The sequence below is a fragment of the Hevea brasiliensis genome, chromosome 7, assembly GCF_030052815.1.
Source record: "Hevea brasiliensis isolate MT/VB/25A 57/8 chromosome 7, ASM3005281v1, whole genome shotgun sequence".
Lineage (NCBI taxonomy): Eukaryota > Viridiplantae > Streptophyta > Magnoliopsida > Malpighiales > Euphorbiaceae > Hevea > Hevea brasiliensis.
The window spans coordinates 98,418,029-98,442,611 of NC_079499.1; the positions used below are offsets into that span (position 1 = coordinate 98,418,029).

Sequence of the window (24,583 nt, forward strand, 5' to 3'; positions counted from 1 at the left end):
ATTAGCTCTTCCTCAGCATCTGAGAAACCATCCGAGCAGCCTTTTACACACCCTCCACGCCAGGCTCCACCAGCTGCCCAACCTGCTTCATCAACAGCTTCTGGACCATCCATGGCAACCCTTCTGACATTCATGGAGAATCTCAGTGATGAGATCTATTCTTTTCGATAAATGACGGATGTCTCTTTTCAAACATTGCGGGATTTAGCTGATATATATTTGGATAGAAGTGCTGAAATGCAAGACGAGTTGAAAGTCCTGCGAGCTAAGCTGGAGCAGATCGAAACGAACCAGGCACTGATTTTGAGCATCATCTCTCCACAGCAACCACCAAAAGCACCACCACCTCCACAAGATGGCAAGGGCAAAGAAATTCTCATACCAGATTGACCAGCTTTTATTCTCAATTTACATTTCATGTTTTTATTTTTAGTTGCTTAATTAATTAGTGTTTTGAACTTGTTTAGTTAATATTTTGCTTGTGTTGTTTTTATTTTACTTGAACCATTTACTTCTTCAGTATTTTTTTTAGTTCCTCATAAAGTACATTTTTCTTTTATATCTTTAGTACATTGCTCACTTGCTTTGATTTGCTACTTTGGATTTACACTTGATAGTTATATTTTTGAGCTTAACTTCCTTAATTCAACTTTTTGAGTTTAATTGATTTAATGAATTCCATTGCACTGTTTCTTTTGCAATGAGTGCAGCAGCTGTCCAAATTTTATTTAATTAAATTGGCTGCACTTCAATGAGGTAACAATTCTCATCTCCGCTTGTGTCACTTTCAACACAAGTTGTGCTATCGCTTATGCAACAGGGTAATAATTCTTTATGCACATATGAGCCACCCATTTTCTGCACATATAGCCAAATTATCCCATTCCTTGCAATCTTTTAACATTGAGGACAATGTTCATTCTGAGTATGGGGGAGAGGGTAAATTTTTTGCAAAAATTATTTTTCTTTTTCACTTGCATATAGTGACATATTCATTACTTCATACTTGTACATATTCACATGCATACACTTGCATATAGCTTCATACACTTAGTTATGCATACTTAGTTACATATAGGTTGACTATACATTTATACATTCATGCATTTCATTAATTCATTTAAAATTTTTGAATTTTTAAACCAGTCTTTGAATTCCATAAGCCACTTATTCAAGCAATCCAACTTGCCTTTAGATGGTTAGTGGAATGAAAGTTCCAGCTGGGTACAAAGTCTTAAGCATTATTCTTTCTCTTACTTAATAGCTGAAAATTAATATATTTATCTAGGTATGCAGATTCTGATTAGCTATTTTGAGTTTTGAGTGTCTGAATAAGCCTTTAAGAAAGAAAATGGTCCTTGTCGTCTCACCATTCCTAGAACAAGCATCTTAGATCTTTCAAAGCGAAATTTTTAACTTGCATTTGATAAGAATATGATGTAGGCATTCCTTCATATTTTAAATCTCACATTTAGCCTTAACCTACCTTAATCTCATTTCAACCCTTGCAAACCCCCTTGAACCTTAATTCCCTAATTTCTTTGGAACCAAAATCATTTACCTAGCCATTAAACCTAAACACTACCACCTATTTATGAGAATAATATTTTAGCAATTAAGTGCATAAAATAAAAAATAAAAAAAAATAATGGAAAAAAAAGTTTGGAGGATTGAAACATCTTGAAAAGTGCTAGAGTAATTGTGAAAAGTTGATAAAAAAAAAGAGGTCACTAAAATATCCCAAAGGTAATTTTGGGTGTGACGTAAAATAGGGACGCATACAAAATAAAAAAATATATTATAAAAGTAGTCCCTTTATTTTGATAGCACTTGAGATTCATTGTGAATTTCTTTCCTCTTGATAAAAAAAAAAGGGTCACCAAAATATCCCAAAGGTAATTTTGGGTGTGACATGAAATAGGGACACATACAAAATCAAATAAAAAAAAAGTATAAAAGTAGTCCCTTTATATAATCATTGTGATAGCACTTGAGATTCATTGTGAATTTCTTTCCTCTTGATAAAAAAAAAAAGAAAAAAAAATTTCTATTATAAAAAAAAATATATTCTATTAAAAAAAAAAGGATGCACTTTGAGTTTCATGATTAATATTATTCTCATATTTTGTTTTCCTTATTCCCTTTCTTTGTTAACACAATTTTACCCCTATTTTGACCCCATTACAACCCTTAAAAAGAACTAATGATTCTTTGAAAAATGCTTGTTACATTAGTAGAGTTAGATCTTTTATGCTTGCATATGGGTTTGGCAATATAATCTTTCATACATTACTCACCATCTATTTGAGACACATTGGCTATCTATTTCATTTAGGTTTGTTTTGGCACAATTGACTCTTGTAGCTGGTTGGTATTTGTTGCTTGGGTTGATTGGTTAATTCTTAGCTATTTTGTAATTATTGAGAGTGATTACTTCATTCTTTGTGCTTCGCTGGTGGGAATTTGGAATGTTGGTGGCTAGGGGTAAGTTGGTGGTTTGGATTAGTGATTTTTGTGTTTTCAAACACTGATTCTATTCCCTTCCAAATGAGTTTTAATGAAATTTTTCTTGGGGACAAGCAAGAGTTTGAGTATGGGGGAATTTGATGCATGCATTTTAGATCATCATTTAGGTGTAATTTTTGCACATAATTTACCCTTGTTCATAGCTATTATTATAGATATTAGCATATATTTAGTCAATTTTATAATTTTCACACTTCTTAGTTTAATTTTTGGAATTTATTTGTTTTGTAGGTTAAATTTGGAGAAATTTGATGTATTTTGATCAGAGTAGCCATTTGGAGGAGATTAGAGTTGAATTGTAAAAATTTTTGAAGTTGAGTAAAAAATGGCCGAGAGTTACACAACCTGCAGCACAACCAATTTAGCTTATGTCGCAGGTTGTGTCGAGCGTCAGATATTCAGGCAGATTGTTACACAACCTGCAGCACAACCAATTTAGCTTATGTCGCAGGTTGTGTCGAGCGTCAGATATTCAGGCAGATTGTTACACAACCCGCGACACAACCGATTCAGCTTATGTCATTTTACTGGAAATGGATGACGTGGCATTTCCGTTACTCTGATTTTATACCTCACTTTCTCTGGAATCTTCCACCTTTTTACCCATTCTAGGGCAGTCCCCTCACCTATATAAAGTCTCCTTTATCATTTTCTTTCGATAAGGAGGAAGGGAGGCATTTTTGGTAAGAAAAGAAAGAGAGAAAGAGGGAGCACGTGAAGGGAGCAGCAGCAGCAGCAGGGAGCTCGTTCTGCACTCATCCAGCAGCAGATTCTTCTGCAATTTTCTGGGTTTTTCTATTCCTTAACTTAGATTTCCATTATTTCTTCATTTATACATTTGGGTTTGTCTTGAAACTATGATTAGTGAGTAGTTGTTTGAGATTCTAGAGATGGGTTTGTAAATATTGCTTTGTATTGTGGTTTTGAACTGATTTAGTCATTTAAATAAGGTTTGTTACATTTTGATTTATTGCTTGTGAGCTTGTTGCCTTGCTTGATGAATGGGCCCTCATTAAGTTAAGCTTTAATCCTTAATAGATGGACTGAAAAGTGAATATTAGGGATAGATAATCTTGCAATAAACTTTGTTTTCTTAGTGTTAGAGATAAGCTAAGAGGATTAAGGGGAACTTTCCAAAATCAATTAGAGCTTTAATTGGGTTTTTGTTAGGTTTGAAATACCGTGAAAACAGGGTTTGATTTAATGAAAACCAACTTTGAAATGCTTGAAAAAGGTTTCAAAAATTTAAGAATTGATTTCCCTCAAAATTGCAATTCTCATGTGTTTGGCTAAATTAGGGATAAATCACATGCAAACAATATTGAAAATCCAATCTCTAGAATCACTTTAATTTTTATTGAATTTAGATTTAATTCCTCTTTATTTCATAAATAGAAATTTCAAATTAAATTTTGGTAATCTAGCTTAATTAATTTTAGTTAATTGTTTGATTTAGCTTTAATTCCTCAAATACCAATTTTAATTCCAAATTTTATTTTACATCTTTAAATTTTGTCATTCTAATTAGCTTATACTTTTATTTCCAATTTAAGCACAATTCCCTGTGGGATCGATATCATTTTTTAAAACTATACTACTGTGACCCGTGCACTTGTAGACACACGTATCAATTAACCAGAAAACTTGAATAAGTAAAAATAATAAAAGTACCCAACTAACAAAAAAGATCCTACATAGATAACTATCCCTACATGGAACATTCACATGCATTAGGGAAATAAATCAAATCAATATATGTTCCTTGAAGACACTCCCTTAAAGCATAAAGATAATTTTCTATGGTGAGTTAGAGGCTCTTGTAACTGTTGTTTCATTCCCCGTGGTATGAATTTCTTGATCTCTAACAGCTTTCTCAGTTCCTTGGAAAGAAGTCCAGGAATGGTTTTGTGTATTGGCATCAATATTATTATTAGGTGAAGCTCCAATACTTGTAGCTGCAGGACTTGTTGTAGGACGAACTCCAAAATCATGATGATAGACCGAGAGATCTTTCTGTTCAAAATGCTTTGCCAACTCAAGAATTCTTAACCAAAATGATATTCCTTCTGAGTGTGTGGTGTTTGAGGTAGGCCAATGAAACCAAAGGAACTTCAAGATATGAATCAGTAGAGAAAACATGGAAGTAAGTCCTGTGATGATGAAAAAACCTCCAAAGCTGGACAGACTAAGACTATCTGACAAGGTTCGTGCAGTTTGATAATCACATGTGTTTTTGTCGAAAAAGTTATTCTGCTCAATTCTGTCCATTTTAGCTTTATCTTCAGTCACATTCAAGATTGCTCTTGAAATATTTGTAACTAATGGCGACCCAATTGGAAAGGCCTAACACAGAAAAACAATAATTTAATTATTATAATGATATGATGATTTTTTTTTTGAAGATTTTGAATGCAAATATAACACAGAAAAATATAACATGATTTATATGCTGGACAATATAACAGCAAGCTATTAGCAACTTCAAAGGACAATTCAAATCATAATAGTTTATATCATATAAGTGTATGAACATTTATTTATAGGTGGAGTGAGACTTACAAAGCCAAATTCATCTGTTTTGTAGGTTGGCCCAACCATTTGGAATTTAGATCAATATTTGGCCAAAAAGCGTTTGATGTAAGGAATTTCATTAAAAATAGCAGCAACACCACCATTTTGGATTCTCTTAGACAATGCTTCATCATACTTTTCTGGGACGATGCTACAACTCTTCAACTTGGACTAAGTGAAGTTGAGTTGTTTTATAAGGAAATCTTTCACAAAATAATGCGATTGGCATCCGACAAAGAGACCATTCCTTTGAATCTCTTCGATGTCAGCGAAGGCAGGCTGCAACCTCTTCAGTGTTAAAATTAAGGCTAAACTAGCAGCATAACTTTGGGATATGATAAGTACCACAAAAAACCATATGATCACAACAAATCTTGCCCAGCTGTTCAACAACTTCTCCCCTATCACCATTATCAAATATTTTTATAATTAATTTGATGAAGTTGGGATGAACTATTGCATTTAATTGTTATAATAACAACTTGAATTTTCATCATTGATTAATTGAATTTAGTACAATTATTGACCTTTAATTTCTTTCATGAGTAAAATTCGCTTAAACTTTGATTTTGTTTTCTATAATAAGTTTAATGGCAAAGTAAATTCAAATGTTTCTATTCGTTGATCATTTTATTAAAATATTTTAATTTTAAAACAAATATTTCAAAATTATAGAAACTTTAGCCAATACCAAAGTTTAATTCTCAAATTCTAATAGGTAAATTACAACTTAGTTCATATATTTTTAAAATTAGGCAATTTAGTTTCTGAGATTTACAAAATTTATAACTTAGTTCCTCTGACCAATTCAATATTAATTATAGCAAAAAAAAAAAAAAACTAAAATGTCCTTAACTATAAATATTTTCTATAACTGAGCTACGAGCTTCCTTGACTCTACCTATTAGTCATATATAGATTGTGATCGAGTATAGACTCGTCTCTGTCCGCCATCTCATTCCTAAACAAACCATAGTTAATGAAAATAAAATTTCACGGGACGAGTCGTGACTCATAAACCTAACTCGACCGGATCTTCATATTTTCAGCTCAAGAATTTTTATTTTATTTTATTTCTAGAAATTAAAATTTTACTGATTAAAATTAAAAAAAAAATATATTGAGAACTTAAGAATAATTTCACAATAATTCTTGACAGAAAGAAAAATTAATTTTGGAAAGAATAATACATTTATTATACTATTTAAATATAAAATTTAAATTAAGAGATTAAGTTGTAAATTTTACTAAATTTAGAAGACTAAATTACTTTTTTTTAAAATATAGGAACCATATTATAGGTTTTGCTAAACTTCAATGTCTAAATTATAATTTACCTAATTCTAATTTGAGTGTTTAATAAAATTCTCATAATTTTGAAAAATTAATTTAATTATTTAAAATTAAAAAATTTAAATAAAATAAATAACATACACAAATGTTTAAATTTATTCTGCCATTAAACCTTTATAATATAGTTATCATTGCCATAATTTTAGCTAGAAAATATATTAACCGAATAATTGTTTTTAAAAATATAGTTTTACCATTAAAGATAAACTATAGTTTTTTGAAGTTGGCTCAAAAAATAGGTTGTTTAAATTTCCACAAAAATTTGACAATAATAATGATATTCATGAAACCAAATCAAAGTTTAGCGATTATGTGAATTATTTTAAGGCCTAATTAAAAAAAAATTCAAAATTTTTTTATAAAATCTTATTGTTTCAATTTTATTTAATAATGTTTCACTTTTATTTAATAAATAAAATTTAATTAAAATTGAATAAAATAATAATAATTTATTTATTAAAGAATAAAAAATTAACCTGTGTCTCTATCTAACCACTGTCTTTGCAACTCCATCCACCGTAAATCTATTATAAAGCCCACTGACACTGTCCCAGAGATTGACATTGGACAGCTGCCCACACGGGCTCCAGTGAATCGCAATACTTGCTTCGCCTTCTTTTCTACTCTCATTTGAGGTGGGTGGACAGAGGAGGGAGAAGGGGAGAAAAAAATAAAAAAAAAAGAATTATGTAACTTTTTTTTTCTTTAATTAATAATTTTTAATTAATTTTGACCAAATTAATTGATCGGATAAAATTGCAATAAATTGATTTAATTCGCTAAAATGCCATTAAATTAAATTGCAAATTGGTGAAAATGCTTAAGGTTTTTTTGGTAATTAGGCCTCATAAATTCAATAACCATTGATGAAATTACAGAAGAAGGAAAAAAAACAAGAGAAAAGTTTGGAGAAATTACTCTGTGCAAAGGCTATTGTTGAAAAGTAGAACCAGAAAATTGTCCTAAACTGTTGATCTGGAGGCCCCCTGAAATCTGTATTTATACCATGTTCGAGCACCCATACCACTAAACCTGTGAAGATGAAAGCTGCAGCAGTTGTTAACTAAAGGTCCAAGCTCAGTGGCTTTAAGAAAATCCACTTGTTGTCCCTTTTATCATGTTTCATTAGAACTACCATGGAAACTCCGGATTCTGTGTAAGGCAATGTAAAGTCTACATATAGTGAACGATTAGCCACTATTGTTATATCTCCAACAACAGCATCCACTTCCTGCCAAACAATTATAAAGAGCATTCTTTAATCAATTTTCTATTCTACTTGTTAATCAAATTTTCTGCTGCACATTAGGCGGGGCTGCCCTAATTCATATCCTACTTACTATATATTTGAATGGGATGCCATACTAATTCTAACTCTAAAAATCATATCATTGGGTAAACCTACATGAAGAATGAAATCTTTTGCCTTGTTTTAGGGCTGCTTCTAGTATGGGAGACAACCAATGAAAGAGAACAGAAAGCAACCTGTTGTTTGATTTGATAAAGAAGTTGGTCATAAGTTCCTTTACTCTTCCTCTCTTTATCAGCGAAGGGAATGAACTCATATGGCAAGGGAAATGGTAACATCTTGAGTGCTTCGGGGAAAACATCTGCACAGAAGCCTGAAACAATAGGCTTACCGGTTTCAGGATGCCATTCTACTTTTAAAAATTCTCTAAAACCAGTTGTAACTGGAAACCCAATTCTTAACTTCCTTGGTTGCTCATCTGTGTCTCCTGGCCATATTGGTTTTCCGAGTTTTTCTTTGGAAGTCAAGCTTTTTGAAAGCGCTCCATTTAGACTATAATATCCAAGAATTCTTTCTTTGTTTCCAATCACATTGAATATTTCCAAGGCTTTAGGTATCAGCTCTCCCTTAGCCAAATGGAACTCCCCACTTAGTCCTTGAAAACGTGTGTTCAGTATAGAGTTCAAGAGTATTGGCCCCATTGTAGAAATTCCTATGGTAGCTTCAAGATTATTTGTTGTGCTTTGGCTAGTGTAATTATGCTTTAAGATGCTAGGTTTTACATTATCAACAGTCTTCTCCACTGCCATTGCTATTGCCCAAATTGTATCATATGCCCATAAACCAAAGAGATTTAATTCATCTAACTTCCTATGTGGTTTTCTTGAAGAGAAATTCTTTTCCCATCTTGATTTGAAGTTTTCAAGCATTGTTGATGTGGGTATGTTGTAAACTCAGTTTATATAAGTATTTTAGGGTAGTTTTGCATCCATTTTGCCTTTTTAGTTTAGTAATTTTATGCTTTTAATGCTTATTTTAGTTAATTTGTTAATTTTAGTTTCATTTTATTTGATTTTCGGAATATTAATGTTTTTGATAGGTTTTAATAAGGTTTAAAGGAAAAAAAAGTCCATATAGAAAAAATTCAAAGTGATTTGGAAGCTTAAGGTAGTGTGCAAAATGAAGAAAATTAGCTTAAAGAAGAAGATCAGCCGAGACTTTCAAGGGTCTCAACATGCTCCGTGTTGAGGGTCATGTGAAGATAAGAGTTAACCAGCAGGAATCCACATGAGGCATGTAAATTCACACTGAAAGTTTCATGGACTTTAACATGCCCCATGTGGCGGGTCGTGTAAATAGAGATTTTGGAGCAAAACACGCCGAAAGTTTCAGGGACTCCCACATGCCCCGTGTAGATGGTCATGTAGAATCTAAAGACTCCTCCTCCGAATCAACATGAGGCATGTGGAAAACAACTTAAATCAACATGAGGCATGTGGGATGGCGCTGATAGATTTGCTGACATGGAAAAATTTTCTCTTTTCACATCTTTTACACCTTTTGTCTTTATCCCTTTAGATACTATTTTTAGGGCAAACCTTAAGGGGATATATAAGCATCATATTCTCATTTTTACCATAAAGGAGAAAGAGAGAAAAATTAAAAGAGAAAGGAAAGAGGGAATCACGCCATTTTTGGAGGAAGAACACCTACAGAGTAACGTTTTCCAGCTTCCATTTTCAGAGATTTAGATTCTCTTCTTCTGGGTTCTTTTATTTTTTAGTTTTATTTTCATGTTTTCTTACTCTATTTCATATTTTCTACTTGTAAATATAAGCATGAGTGAGTAGATACTTAAGATTTCAGAGCTGGGTGTAATGATTTAAGTTTTATTTGTGGATTTGGACTGGTTTTAACCAGATTTTAGTATATATAAGTTTTGATTCTTATATTGTGTGCTTATTTACATACCCATTATTGGTACTCTTTGGGTTTTATTCTTAATCTTAGATTGAAGGACCGAGAGCTAAAAATCTATGATAGATAATCAAGATAATGAACTTAATCACCTAGTGTTAGAAATAAACCAGTGGGTTAAGAGGAATTTCAAGTTGATTAAAATGTTTAAAGGGTTTTGGGTAATTAAAAATCGCATAAGAATGGGGTTTAGTTTTCTTTAAAACACTATTTAGTTTTCTTGAAAGAGAAATTAAAGGAAATCAGAATCAACTTCCTTCAAACTTGTATTTCCCTTAATCTTGGCTTTGCCTATCTAAATCCCAATGAATTTTACTCCATGAACCTCAACTCTGGAATTAATTTTTACCATTAATTAATTAAATCTTTTATTACTTGCTGAAATTTTAGTAAATTAGTATAGTGCTTAGAATTTTAATTGCTTAATTCATTATAATTTCCTTATTTTCCTAATTTATTTTGTTGCATCTCTTACTCTATTTTTGGCATAAATTATTGATAGCCCAAATAATCATGACTTTTATAGTTTGATACTCAAACAACAAATCTCTGTAGGACGATATCTTTTCTTTACTACTTGAACGACTCGTACACTTGCGGAGTACGCAATCAAGTTTTTAGCACCGTTGTCGGGGATTTGTTTTGTTTGATATTATACGATTGATTGTTTGGTTAATTTGGGCATTTTATTTTTGATTTTAATTTCTTTCATTTATCATTTTACTTTGAGATTTTCTTATTTTGGTTTTTTAGGTACATATCTTTTATATGAGAAGAACAAAAAGTACAGAAATTGATTTAATTTTTGATCCTGTTATTGAAAAGATAGCTAAAGCTTTAAGAGTAGAGTCTAAAAGAAGAAAAGCTGAACTTAGAATTCAAAGACAGCAAGAGAAACATCAAGAGCAACAAGTGATAGAAGCTATGGCAAACGACAACAACAGATCAATTAAGGATCATGCTTTTCCTGATTTTGGAGATTTTAGACCGAGTATTACAAGGCTTAGAGTGGAAGCAAACAACTTTGAGTTGAAGCCCTCACTTTGTCAAATGGTTCAACAATCACAGTTCAGGGGAGGTCCTACTGAGAGTCCACATGTGCACCTTGCACATTTTCTTGAGATTAGTGACATGCTAAAGATAAATAGTGTGTTAGATGATGCCATTCGATTGAGATTATTTCCTTTTTCTTTGAAGGATCGTGCTAGGGAGTGGTTGCATTCATTACCTCTGGGTTCAATAACTACTTGGGATGAGTTGTCATAAGCTTTTTTGGCTCAATACTTTCCTCCTAGCAAGACTGCAAAACTGAAAAATGAATTAACTTCTTTCAGACCAAGGGATGATGAGAGTCTCTATGAAGCTTGGGAGAGATATAAGGATCTTCAAAGAAGATGTCCACATCATGGAATCCCTAAATGGATGCTAGTTTAACATTTCTACAATGGTGTTTCTCCAGCAATTAGAAGTATAATTGATGCATCTTCAGGAGGTGATCTTATGGAAAAGTCAGAAGATGAAGCTTATGCAGCATTGGATAAAATTGCTTACAACAATTATCAATGGAGCTGTGAAAGAAATGAAATGAAGAAGCCACCAGCTAGTGTATATGAATTAGATGCCATGAGTATGTTCAATGCCAAATTTGATGCTTTGACGAGAAAAATGGATAAGTTAAGCATGAAGGTTGACTCATCAATTGGAGGATCTAGTCATACAGAAGATGTTAGTGTGGGAAATATGCATTGTATCAATGATTTTCCTTCCTATGGGTAAGAGTTTGGAAATGAGCAAGTTGATTTTGTTGGGAATTACAATAAGAAACCAGTTGGTAATCCTTTTTCTGCTACATATAATCTAGCATGGAGGAACCACTCTAACTTTTATTGGGGAGGTCGACAAGGGCAGCAACATAATTATCAACAACCTCCTAATTTCCAGCAACAACAGTAGAATTTTCAACAAAACAGAGTACCACCTGGATTTCCACCACAAAGGAATCAAAATGCACCTATTCCACAACAATCAGTTCAGTCTTCAGACCAAGATTCAATTTTGAAGTCTATGATGGAGAATTTCTTAACTGCTCAATAAAAACAAGGAGAAATGATTCAACAATTAACTTCAAGGATGGACCAGCTTGCCACTCATAACAGGACGTTGGAAAACCAAATAACTCAACAATCAAGCTCTTCCAGCAAAGCACAAGGAAAACCTCCAAGTCAACCAGAGAATCCTAAAGAACATTGCAAGGCAATGATCCTAAGAAGTGGGAAAATTTTGGGAAATAAAAAGGAAGATGAGATAAAAGAGGAAAAAAATGAAAGAAGATGAAGACAAAAATGAATCTATTTCGAATCATGATTAAGTTAATGAGGAAGCAAACAAGAAAAAGGAAATTGAAAAAGAAAAAGAGGAAAAGTATGTGCCTCCACCACCATACAAGCCACCATTGCCATATCCTCAGAGGTTTCAGAAAGCAAAGCTAGATAAGCAGTTCGGGAAATTTTTGGAAGTTTTAAAGAAATTACACATCAACATTCCATTTAGAGATGCAATTTCTCAAATGCCCTCATATGCTAAATTCCTGAAAGAAATTTTATCAAACAAGAGGAGATTAGAAGATTATGAAACTGTGGCATTAGCAAAGGAGTGTAGTGCTCTCTTATAGAATAAACTTCCACCAAAATTGAAGGATCCAGGAAGTTTCTCTATTCCTTGTCACATTGGGGATACTAGTATTGAAAAGGCATTGTGTGATCTTGGAGCTAGTATAAGTTTGATGCCACTCTCCATTTGTGAAAAGTTGAAGGTAGGAGATTTGAAGCCCACTACCATTTCTTTGTAACTAGCTGATAGATTTATCAAATATCTAGTGGGAATTTTGGAGAATGTGCCATTGAAGGTTGGAAAATTTTTTATTCCTGTGGATTTTGTGGTTCTAGAGATGGAGGAGGATGTAAGAACACCCATTATACTTGGAAGATCATTTTTAGCTACTGCAGGAGCTAATATAGATGTGAAGAATGGGAAATTGAAGTTGAAGGTAGGAGAAGAGGAAATAGAATTCAATCTATTCCAAGATTCCAAGAAATCAGCTGTGGTAAATTCTTGCTATAGGGTGGATGTTATAGAAAATGATACTGGAATGAATGATATTAAGTTGGATGAAAGTCAAATTACTCTTCATTCTCAGTGTAATCAGCATACAGTGTAAAAGAAAAAGTCTCCTTTGCCACTTCCTTTTTATAAGAATGAAACTCCAAGAGTAAAACTTAAGGCTCCATCTAAACAACTCAAAGTAGAAAGTTCATCTCAAGTTTGTAAGAGTAATTTGCAAGGTGTGATTAAGATTCTAAACAAAGCAACAGGTACTTTCATAGTCAATGGGAAAAAGTTGAAGTACAAATTTGTTGCATAACCTGTTGAGAAGGGAGACAACACTTTCCAATTCCAACCACCATGAACTGAAAAGGTGTCAAGCTAATGACCTTAAATTAGCACTTCTTGGGTTTTACATGTTGGGTAACCATTACCTGAGCCTGTTTATATATATATATATATATATATTTTTTTATAATAATATTTATAAATTTTTATATATTTTATTTTATATAAAATAAGATTGAAATATTTTATGGAATTTTTCAATTTGTAAAATAAAAATTATTAATAAAATTATTGTTTTGTGAATTTTTAATTAAAATATATAAAATTAAACGGATTCGGATATTTTTCGAATAATAATAATCGGGTTTGAGACGGATTTAAGTAGTTGAGAATAAATTTTAATCAGGTTTGAGACAGGTTTGAGTTTTGAAAATATTAATTGAATTTTGATAGAATGATTTCTGTGGGTACCCTAATCATTACCATCACTAACCTTATAGATGTGTTAGTCTGTAAACTCCACACATCAAATATTCATGTTTGAGCATGAAAGAGCGTTGTCGTAAATGGGATAAAGATATTTATGCTAGCCTCTAGGTGTTTATTATTGGACAATATATTTCACCAAAAATAAATAATGACGTACTCTTATTGAGTATGAAAATATTACCAGCAGTTCAATATATATATATATATATATATATATATATATATATATATAACCAGCAGAAGCCGCAGAAACAACATCATCTCTGGAATCTCTGTTGAGTAGGGAGAGTCTTGTTTGATAATTGTCATTTGCAGCATAGAAATCAGAGATTGCCATGGATATGAAGCTTTCTGCCATTTCTCCTACTGTTGAGTTCAGATCAAGAACTACTCCTACTTGCACAATCTCCTTCCCCATCAAGCACTCGCACCTGAGACTAAAGAATAGAATGGAGAGAAGAGAGAATATCCATTTCTGCATAGCCATTTTCAAGAATCAAGATAGTAAACTAGCTAGCAAGCCTTTCGGACTTATAAATTGGAACAAGTTAAGAGTCAGTGTGTTGTTACTAGTCTAATAATAGCTATATTTTAACTAGCTAGCTAGCGTTAAACTTTTGTACTTATTCGGAATATAATATATCCTAAACTTTTTATGGTCTAATTTTCTGTATTTTCTAGTTATATGTTTTTAATTTTATCAAATATGGTTCATATGTAAGTTATTGATTTTATTTGATTAATTTTATCAATAAGAATTTTTTGGCTTCATATCCATACTTTTTAATAAAAAAATAATTCTTAAGACTCTAAAACATTATAGAATTAAAAGAGATTTAGTGCTTATTTCAAATTATATTTAAAGGGACAAAATTACTGTTAAAAAAATAATTTAAAAAAATTTATTTTATTATTTTAATATTTTTATAATAAATTTATTAAATTAAATTTTAAATTATTTTTCAATATTTGTTAATTAATATATTTTAAAAAATAATTTTTTAATAACAATTTTAAGACTAGTATCTAAATTGAATGTGAATACAATTAAAATAAATGTAAATTAAAATAAAAATATATGAAATAATTGAAATTCATAGATTTTCCGTAAATAATTTGTAAAAAGTTGAAAGTACAAGTAAAACGCGCAAGGATTTGAGACTAAACGTAAAATGAGGTACTGTCATATTTAATAATGCATTGTAAATATCACTATGAAACATTTTGTGAGCAATAGAATGAACTACTTTACTACATTTTTTATGCACAAAATAAAAATTACATATATCAAAACAGTGCGGTGCTACGGTGTGGCCAAGGGGGCATTAAAATTTTTAAGGATCTAATAGTAATTTTCATTTTTTAAAATTCTACTCTTATATCAAATTTTGGTGGGTATGGAATATTCAGGTTTTTAAAAGTTTTAAGGGTTTTAATTGTATTTTTATAAAAAAACTCTAAATTCTTTATTAAAAGAATGATACTAATAATGAAATATAAATCCTCTTACCAAAAAAATAAAATCTAAATCGTTATTGTCTTTTGATTCTATATTTTTCATTAATTTTATTTTATCATTTTTTTCATATAACAAATCAACAATCACCAATTTGTATTTTTTAAAATTTAAAATTATCGGGCATTATTATTAAAGGAGAGTTGAACATAATTTTCTCATAATTTTTTATCAATTTAAAATATTATTAGTTTTCCTGATTTTTTTTTTCTTGTTGAAATATTTCTGTGCTCAAGTTAGAAATTTTTTTTTCTAATATTAGAAGTTAAACCATGTCATTTATTTTATTTCATCTATAATTTTAATTGAATTTACTTTTCATAATTTCTTTGAAAAAAAATAGATTTGGGATAATTTGGATAAATTTTTTAATATTAGGCCATCAATATTTTTAGGTTTAGCAATTCACAATATTAATTATTCATTATATTTTTGAACTAATAGCAATTCTATTTATTAAATTTTTTATTTTTGTCATTATATTTATTAAATATTTTTATTTTATAGTTATGAAACGATCATATCAGTTAACTATACAGAATTATCATTATTAGTTAATCAATCTCTTCAATCAATATCTAAGCAAGTAATTTATTAATAAATTATACATTTTAATTATTCCCTCCTAAGCTAAATTCTGGCTCCGTCACTGCATCAAGATCATGGGTTAAATTTGATATATCATTCAAGATACCCAAAAAATCACTAGAAATTGAGCCTCCTTTAATCATAAAAATTACTAATTGTGGATCTCCTTCAAATATAATGGAAGTGAAACATTTATTCTTAGTAAGTAAAACCACTTCTCAATAAGCTAGAGCCTCCAAAGTGAAAGGATGAGTAATACCTGTATATCATCTAGTAGATTGTCACGACCCGATTTCTAGGCTGAACCAACGCTAGGACTTAAGTCAGCGTGAGACCCCCAAAGCTCGTAGTAAGCCTAATTATTTCTAGCTCAATCATAAAGCCCATAAGTATAGTCCAAATTCAAGAAAATAAATGGACAGAGTCAAACCATAAATTAGACTATCTAACGAGGAATTTTAGCTCACCCGAAAATCAATTATATAGGGAGCTTAGCTCACCTTCACAATTCTCAAAATAGATGAATAAATAACTGGAAGCTCAACTCCCTCCATTCAAAGAAATAATTATCACATACATCCAAGAAATCTCCCATAATTAATTTTACAACTCCAAAAAGTTAAGTTATTACAAACCCAATTAAAATAATATGCTACTTATACATGCAGAATTCTAGAATTGAAAAAAAGATAATAAAATCACAAACTAAACTTTTATGGTTGAACCTATAAGAAAAGAAAGCAGATGATTCTCAATAAGTCCATCTATCACCTAAGAAAAAAATAGTTGAATAGGGGTGAGTGTTCGACTTATAAGATAAGATATTGATTTTAAATATAATTTCTATAACTAACTAAACCTAATGCATGCCTATGTATGAAGCACAACATATTCACACAGTTACAAACAATTAAAATAATATTCACATAAAAGATAATTTGGAGCTCTCACACATTAATGTGTCACATCAATATATATATATATATGAAAGCTAATCTCTTATAAAACTCTCTTAATTCTAATACCTGCCAACGAGGTCAACTCAAGTCAGATTTTCTCTTAATAATCTATGTGAGGGGTTAGCGAGATCAACTCAAAACCGTACTCACCCCAACCTATTTATATATATAACAATCGAGTCCCAGCGAGTCAAGCTTTAACCATGACTATCCGTCCTACGATATCCATACCCACACCATACTCACACCAATACAAGCATAGACTCCAAATTATCTTAAGGCGACATCCACAAACAAGATCAATAAAATATAAAACAAAAGAGCGTGCTTAACATTTAATTTAATAATATTAAAATTATAAATAAAATCAATATCTATTTACAGATTAATCGAAGATCACTGAGGCGGCTAAGAAGAGGAGGATTAACTCGGATCACCTAAACAATTATATTTATGAATTTATCAATGTTAAAAAAAAAAGAATTTAAAGAGTCAAAGACATTCTAAATTTATACTGAAAATCCGACAAAGTTTCTCATGTACCTAAGACCTACCCAACCTACAAGGTAACTCAAATAACACTTCCTAATCCAATGGTTTTAGGCCCACTACACAACAACAACATACTGCCCTACTTAGAACTGTCAAACCAATCAAAACTCATATAACTACACAATTAAGCTATTAAGCTTAAAATTTATATTTTGCAAAAACTATCCAAACTAACTCCCAAAATTCTATAATCATGCTCCGCAATTCTTAGCAATACTATTTTACTATTGCAAACAGAATTATAATTTTTTTGGCTACCCACAAATATTTTAGGAATTTTATTCTAAACCTAGCATTAGGCAAAAAGGGCAAATTAGAGTTTGGGTTTACCTACGCCAATTGTGACACCCCTTACCTGTCTACAGTATAGCCGAGCGAGGAGTGTCATATTTGGTGCCGGAGCACCTTATCTTATGCTGTCCTGTTCATTGTTAATTTTAAACTTATAGAAAATATGTGAAATTTTTTTTTATATCACAATTTATTTCTGTGGATACCTGGGCAGAGTCCTCTCTGTTTAATTGACATCTGGCAGTTTCCACAAGTTATCTGTTAAAATAATACCATGTCTCATATTTCTACATGTCATATTATCTCATTTCTGCTTATACAATCTCAAGTTCATTCATTTATTTCATTCATTCATATAGACATTCATATGCAGAAATTCATAACTTTAATTACAATCCAAAATACAAACTTATAATTTTTATTACATCACAAACTAGTAATTACATCATGTTTATACACAATGAACCAAAATAATAGTCTATACATGGGCCCTACTAAAATACAAAATGACCGGTGAGGTGATTATGGACGATGGTAGATCTGGTCAGAGCTCTGTTAGACGCTACTGTGGCGGCTGTGTCAGGTGAGCCTAGTCTCCAGTACCTATGCGATGGAACGCGCTAAGCTGATAGCTTAGTTGTGCATAATTTAAAAGAAATGTAATTAAACAATTAAAATAATCGTTCTATGCTAAGTTCCGCAGTTTCTAAGTTATTTATGAATTTTCTGCACATTGGAAGCAATTTAACTTAATTGTATCTTTTTTGGTCGTTTCTTATATTTTCAGTCTTGATTTATTTATAACAGTACCCAAGTAACCTATAACAGACTATAAGTGCTGGATACGTGGGAGTATCCTGGTTAGACAACCATATGTCTAGCCTGTATACACATGTCATGTCAGGCACTAGGCCAGCGGATAGGCTTTCTAAGCCACAAATATCATTAGGCACAATGGCCAACGGTCAGGCATATAGCCTATAGAACAATCATGTCAGACATACTTTGTCGATAAGTGATTATTCCTGTAAGCAGTATTGCTATCTGTAGTCCCTAATTGGTATACCAATGAGGAGTGATTCCTACAACCAAAGATATCAAAAATAAAGCTTGAATGTTGAAGAATCTAAAGTGGCCCAAATGTGTATAACTTACTGCATAAGTTGCGCAGTTCTGCACAGGGAGAAGAAGCAATTTTTCAAACCTGCCAAAACCTGCATAAGTTACTATATGACTTATGCAGATTTACTCCTTACTTATGCAGCTTCACGGAAAACTGCATAACTTATATAGTCTCGCACTCTGCTTATGCAGCTTCACAGAGGAGATAATCAAAATGGCCGAAAGTTGCATAAGCTACTGCATAACTTATGCAGATCCATTCTTTGCTTATGCAGCTTCATGCAGAGAGCCCTAAACCTGCCGAAAACTGCATAAGGGCTTGCATAGCTTATGCAGTCCACTTATGTAGTTTCATAGAAGACTCCAAGGCTTGAAAAAAACTGCACAACCAACCTGCATAGCTTATGCAACATCACGAGAAGCAACTAGAACCACCAATTTTGCATGGAATCTGCATAAGAAACTTGCACAATTTGTGCAACTCTTCATATTGAGCTGGCAAAAGATTCCCTCACATGAACTTCACCTCAAACACACAAATTTAGGTCTACTTGTCAGAAAGATATCAATATGTCCTTATCTCATTTCAGAAGGGAGAAAAAAAGAAAAAAAAGAAAAAAAAAAAAGAAAGAGCAGCAACAGAGGAGGAGTCAGGAAACAGAGCATAAACGCCACTTCTTCATTTCTGAACAAGATTTGGAGTTTTCCTCTTTTCTTCCCTACTTTCTATCTTTCTTGCATCGGGTTTCCTAGTTCTTAGCATAGATTTAAGTTTTATTTCCATATTTACTCAAAATTTCTTGTAATCATTATGGATAGTGAGTAGTTTTTCAATAGATTCTGGAGTTGGGATGTAATATTTGAGATATTTTGTGAATTTTGATTGAGTAATCCATATTTTGTGATTTTAATGAGGTTTTATCCATTTCTTGTGTGCTTAATGACTTGCTTAGTGTAGAATCCCATTAAGTATTATTTTTTAATCCATGGTTGAAGCACCGAAAGGAGAAAACCTTGTGATAGATAATCAAGAAATTGGACTTAATTAACTTAGATCTAGAAATAGACTAGAGATTAAGAGGATTTACAGATTAATTAAGAAACTTAATGGGTCTTGATTAATTTTAACTTCACGAAAGTAGGATTAGATTGATTAAAGCACTCTTTGTCTCACTCCAAAGAGTATTCAAATGATTTAAGAATTAATCTCCTTAAAACCTATAATTTCTATAAGATTGGATAACCAATTTAAAAATCCCAAAATAGCTTGAATATGAACTCCCAAACTCCGAAATCACCATTTTATTATTGTTAATTTCTAATCGAATTTAATTGTTTGCCATTTTAAATCTTGCCATATTTCAATTTGCTTATTTTAATTTAGTGCAAATTTAGTTCAATCTTCACATTGTTAATTAGATTATTAATTTTGCACATATAGATTTCATACTTCAATACCTATCAATCTATTGCTTGAATTTCAAAAATAGTTAAAATTAGTCAATATTTATATAAAAAATTAAATCATTAACACAACTCTTCGAGGGAACGATATCTTTTCTATATTATTTGTACAACTCGTACACTTGCAGTTGAGCCACATAAAAAAAGCAATATAAGAAAATTAGTCTAATAATACCAGTACAAAATAGGGTGATTAAATGATTTCTCTATGTGCTTATGGAAGTATGGATTAATAAAATTGTCATGCCAAAATCTTTTGTCTAAGCCTCATTCAACCGTAAATTTAAATACAAAATATATAGTAAAATATTACAATTCACCTATATAATATCAATCTTACGTAATTTTTTAAAAATTAAATTTTACACACTGCAGAACTGTCTGCAGTGAATAAATGATTATACGTTGCTTGTACTTATGCATCCTTATTCACAAAATTATGAATCTTACATTCCTAAATTTATGGAGTAAGTGTTTTCTTTCAATAATCAGCATATCAATACACTGTATAATTTGTTGTTTGCTTGTGTCAATATCAAAGAGGAGTGTTGTGTTACGTTACGTTATTTTCAATTTACAAAGAGATTATTAGGTGTACAAAAACCTTTCTCTGAAAAACATGAGTTTCATTTTAAGAATAATTAATTTGTTATATTTAAGGGAATATTATTTTAGTACTCTTAGTGTATTCAATAATTAGTCGAATTCACATACAAGAGTGCGAGTTATCTATCTACCGGTCGATTTTCAATTAGGCCCTTTATATTAAATGGGCCTTGCAGGAAACTTTTACTTCATTTATGAACAATTTGAATGGGTTAATTAGACCCACGTTTTAATGGACCAAAAATGCTTTTTTTTTTTTTTTTTATTGGGAAGAATTATCGGCGGAAATAACACGGTTAAAGTTGGCCGTTATGTATTTTTCATCTTTTTATCTTTGCCATATGGTTTTTATGTTATTGAAACTAAAAATCTAATTATTGAAATTAACGAACTTAATTATTTATCAAATATTGATTTGAGTTGTCACCTTAGGTTTGTTCACTTCTTAACTACTTATTGGTCAGTCCTAGTTTTCTTCACAAATTATCAAGTATGACATTATAATGTCAAGCAAGATGATGGCGTTATGTTGTCAAGCCAGATGGGCTACCAATGGATTATTTGTCCTTTTTTTTGGCAAGTTATCGCTAAAACATAGCACTAGCAGCAATTTGGCGTAGTTTGTGAGGGAACAAATGTATCTTCCATTTCCCATGCAGATGTATTGGTGATAATGACAGATTAGAAAGTAGAAACGGTGGATTCTATCGAGGGATATTGGAATTATATCCTGTTGTGCTTCCACAGATTTAAAAAGATGAATGACCAATGTGGCATCATCGACCTCTTCTTCTGCTTCATGCGTCTATTTTTGTAATTCAGTTTCCTCTCAATCTCTGAGTATCAGTATGATTACTTCTTTCTACCATGTACGGAGGCAGAGTTTACCTCTCTGCTTCCTCTCCTTCCTTCTTCTACTTCTTCTTGCCTCTGCTAATTCAATATCTTTCCGGAAAACAAGGTTTGAACCAACTGACACTAGCTTGATCTATGAAGGTGGTGCGGCTCCTTACGTTGGAGCCATTGAACTTAACAGTGATACTTACCAATGTCAAGTTGGTAGAGCAACTTATGCAGAGAAGGTCAAAATCTGGGATTCCAAGACACAAAAGCTCTCAGACTTCACCACCCGTTTCACTTCTACTGTAGACATCCAGCGCCGTCTTATTTATACTTCTGGGTTCACTTTCTTCCTTGCTTCAGTGGGATTTCAAGTACCAATGAATTCAGCTGGTGGTTTTCTTGGCTTATATAATATCACAACCATGAACTCTACAAACCAAGTACTTCACGTTGAATTTGACACAAATTCAGATCCGCAATGGGATCCTCTGTTTGAGCATGTTGGTATTAACATCAATTCACTTTCTTCATCTACATATACCCGTTGGAATGTTACTTTGCACACCGGAGATAATGCTGATGTCTGGATTAATTATAATGGTAGTACCAAGAATCTGAGTGTGTCTTGGAAATATGCTCTTACCGATACTTCTCAAGAGACTACCAGTCTTTCCTTCATTGTCGATCTCAGGGAGGTTCTTCCTGAGTGGGTCACAATTGGCTTTTCAGCTGCTACAAGAGATTATGTAGAACGCCACGCAATTCTGTCGTGGGAGTTCAGTTCAAGCTTGGAGACGGATGAAACAGACCAGGAAAACGCTAGAAAGATTAAACTGGTAATACTTGTAGTCTTAGCAGCTTGTGTCCTGATAGGTGCGGTGATTATAGCATTTGGTGTTCGGTGGACAAAGAAGATGATGAGGGGAATAATACAGACAATTAACTTGATGTCAATTAACGATGACCTCGAAAGGGGAAGAGGTCTGCAAAGATTTTCTTATAATAAGCTTGCTTCAGCCACCAGCAATTTCTCAAGTGATACCGCGTTGGTTGAAGGAGGGTTTCTTTCTGTTCACAAGGGGCACCTAACTCATTTAAATATGTCGGTTGCCGTGACGAAATACATTTGGGGTTCAAAACTGACGAAAAAGGAGTACATAACAGGGATGAAAATCATAAGCCGGTTGAGGCATCGAAATCTGTTACAACTCATAGGTTGGTGCCATGAAGAGGGGAAATTCCTGCTTGTCTATGAGTTTCTGTCAAGTGGTAGTCTTGATTCTCACCTTTTTGGGAATAGGACTCGTCTCACTTGTGATGTGAGATACAGAATAACTCTTGGATTGGCCTTTGCTTTGGTCTACCTTCATGAAGGGTTGGAACAATGTGTGGTGCACAGTGATGTGAAATCAAGCAATATAATGCTAGATTCAAATTTTAATGCCAAGCTTTGTGATTTTGGATTAGCTCGGTTCATGAACCAAGAGCTTGTTCCACAAAATGCAGGGTTGGCTGAAGCTGAAGGGTACATGGCTCCGGAGTATATAAGCACAGGTGAGGCTAGTAAAGAATCAGACGTATATGGGTTTGGGCTGGTAGCCTTGGAGATTGCGACTGGAAGAAGAGTGCTAGATCCCATTGAAGACAGACCTGAAATGAGTCTGGTAGAGTGGATCTGGGATCATTATAGAAACAGGACGCTTGGATTGGCTGTTGATAGGAGACTTAATATGGATTTTGATGAGAAACAAATGGAATGTTTAATGATCGTTGGACTATGGTGCGCTCAACCAGATCACGGGTCAAGGCCTTCAATCAGGCAAGCGATTCATGTTCTTAATTTCGACGCATTATTGCCCAATCTTCCAATAAATTAGATGTCTGCTTCTTTGCATATTTACCGTAGAAATAATAGACTCACTTGCTTTCGTAAAGATACATTTACTTTACTTTCATATGGATTAAGAAGAAAATGTAGTTATAGTTAAAATAATAAATTTTATTTAGTCTTTTTTTTAATATAATTTCTACTTATATTATTACATTGAAAATTAAATACTCATATATTATTAAATTATTCTTAAAATTAATAGATTTTACTTTATGAGATGGAGAGTATTGTTTTTTCCTGTTAAGTGAATAGTGTTGCTAGAAATTGCTACACCATTAGTGATTTGGGTTCTAGACAATGATGTTAAACCCCGACCAATTTGGTGGGTCGACGATCCGAACATAAAATTAGACTAATTCTCTCATTGAATCACGTAAAAATTTGACTCAGAAAAAATTAAATGATTTGATAGTTAAACTAGTGATCTATTGACTTAATGACCTAACAAATTTAAATTTTTTAATTTCAATTTTTTTAAAATATCAATTATATTAATATTTCAATATTTAAAATTTGAGTTTATATTTAGTCATTGAATAAGATATTAATTAATTATTATTCTTTTATTTATATTGATATAAGAAATTTGTTAAAATGATATATATTTTTAAAATTTTTAAGATATAATTAATATTTTATAAATATTAAAGAGATCATTATTAATTATAATAATATTTTTATTTTATATATTAACTATAAATGTTGAGAATAGAAATATTTAAAATTTAAATATTTTTAATATTTTCATATAAATTTTAATAACGCTATTAATATAATTTAATAAAAGTTAAATGTTAAATATTAATTTAAAAATAAAATTTAATTAACTAAAATTATTTAATTTATATTAATAATTTTTTTTCTTTGTTTCTTATTTTTATTAGAAATCAATCATTTGACATTAGCGATTTGCAATGAAACCATCCATTTTTAAGCCTTCCAACTAATAATGAATTCATTAAATTAATTATAAAAAAAATTAATTCATTAAAAAATAAATATTGATTTGAGTATCACAATCTAGACATAACCGTAGGCTAGTTTCTGAGTCAAAGTCGCATATTGCAATTCGGACAACTGACTCAGTATTGGTTCTGTTTGAGTTGTGCCCGTGAACTGTTGACTCATTTTAATATGATTCCGACCCAACCCAGCCTGTTAGCCTGTCCATCACAACCCATCTTCACAGATATCTC

The 24,583-nt window shown here is 31.7% G+C and overlaps 1 protein-coding gene, 1 non-coding gene and 1 pseudogene across 2 annotated transcripts; 1 reads left to right on the forward strand and 2 right to left on the reverse strand.

The window, feature by feature from the left end:
• Positions 1 to 2,235: 2,235 nt before the first annotated feature.
• On the reverse strand, positions 2,236 to 14,042 carry LOC110649041 (glutamate receptor 2.8-like; annotated as a pseudogene).
• On the reverse strand, positions 10,982 to 11,088 carry LOC131181943 (small nucleolar RNA R71). The gene has a single exon (XR_009150413.1). It is a non-coding gene; the product is annotated as a small nucleolar RNA R71 (small nucleolar RNA).
• Positions 14,043 to 21,414: 7,372 nt separating the features above from the next.
• LOC110635313 (L-type lectin-domain containing receptor kinase IX.1-like) lies at positions 21,415 to 23,373 on the forward strand. The gene has a single exon (XM_021784595.2). It carries the CDS (start codon positions 21,415 to 21,417, stop codon positions 23,371 to 23,373), a length of 1,959 nt encoding a protein of 652 aa, XP_021640287.2.
• The last annotated feature ends 1,210 nt before the right edge of the window (positions 23,374 to 24,583 follow it).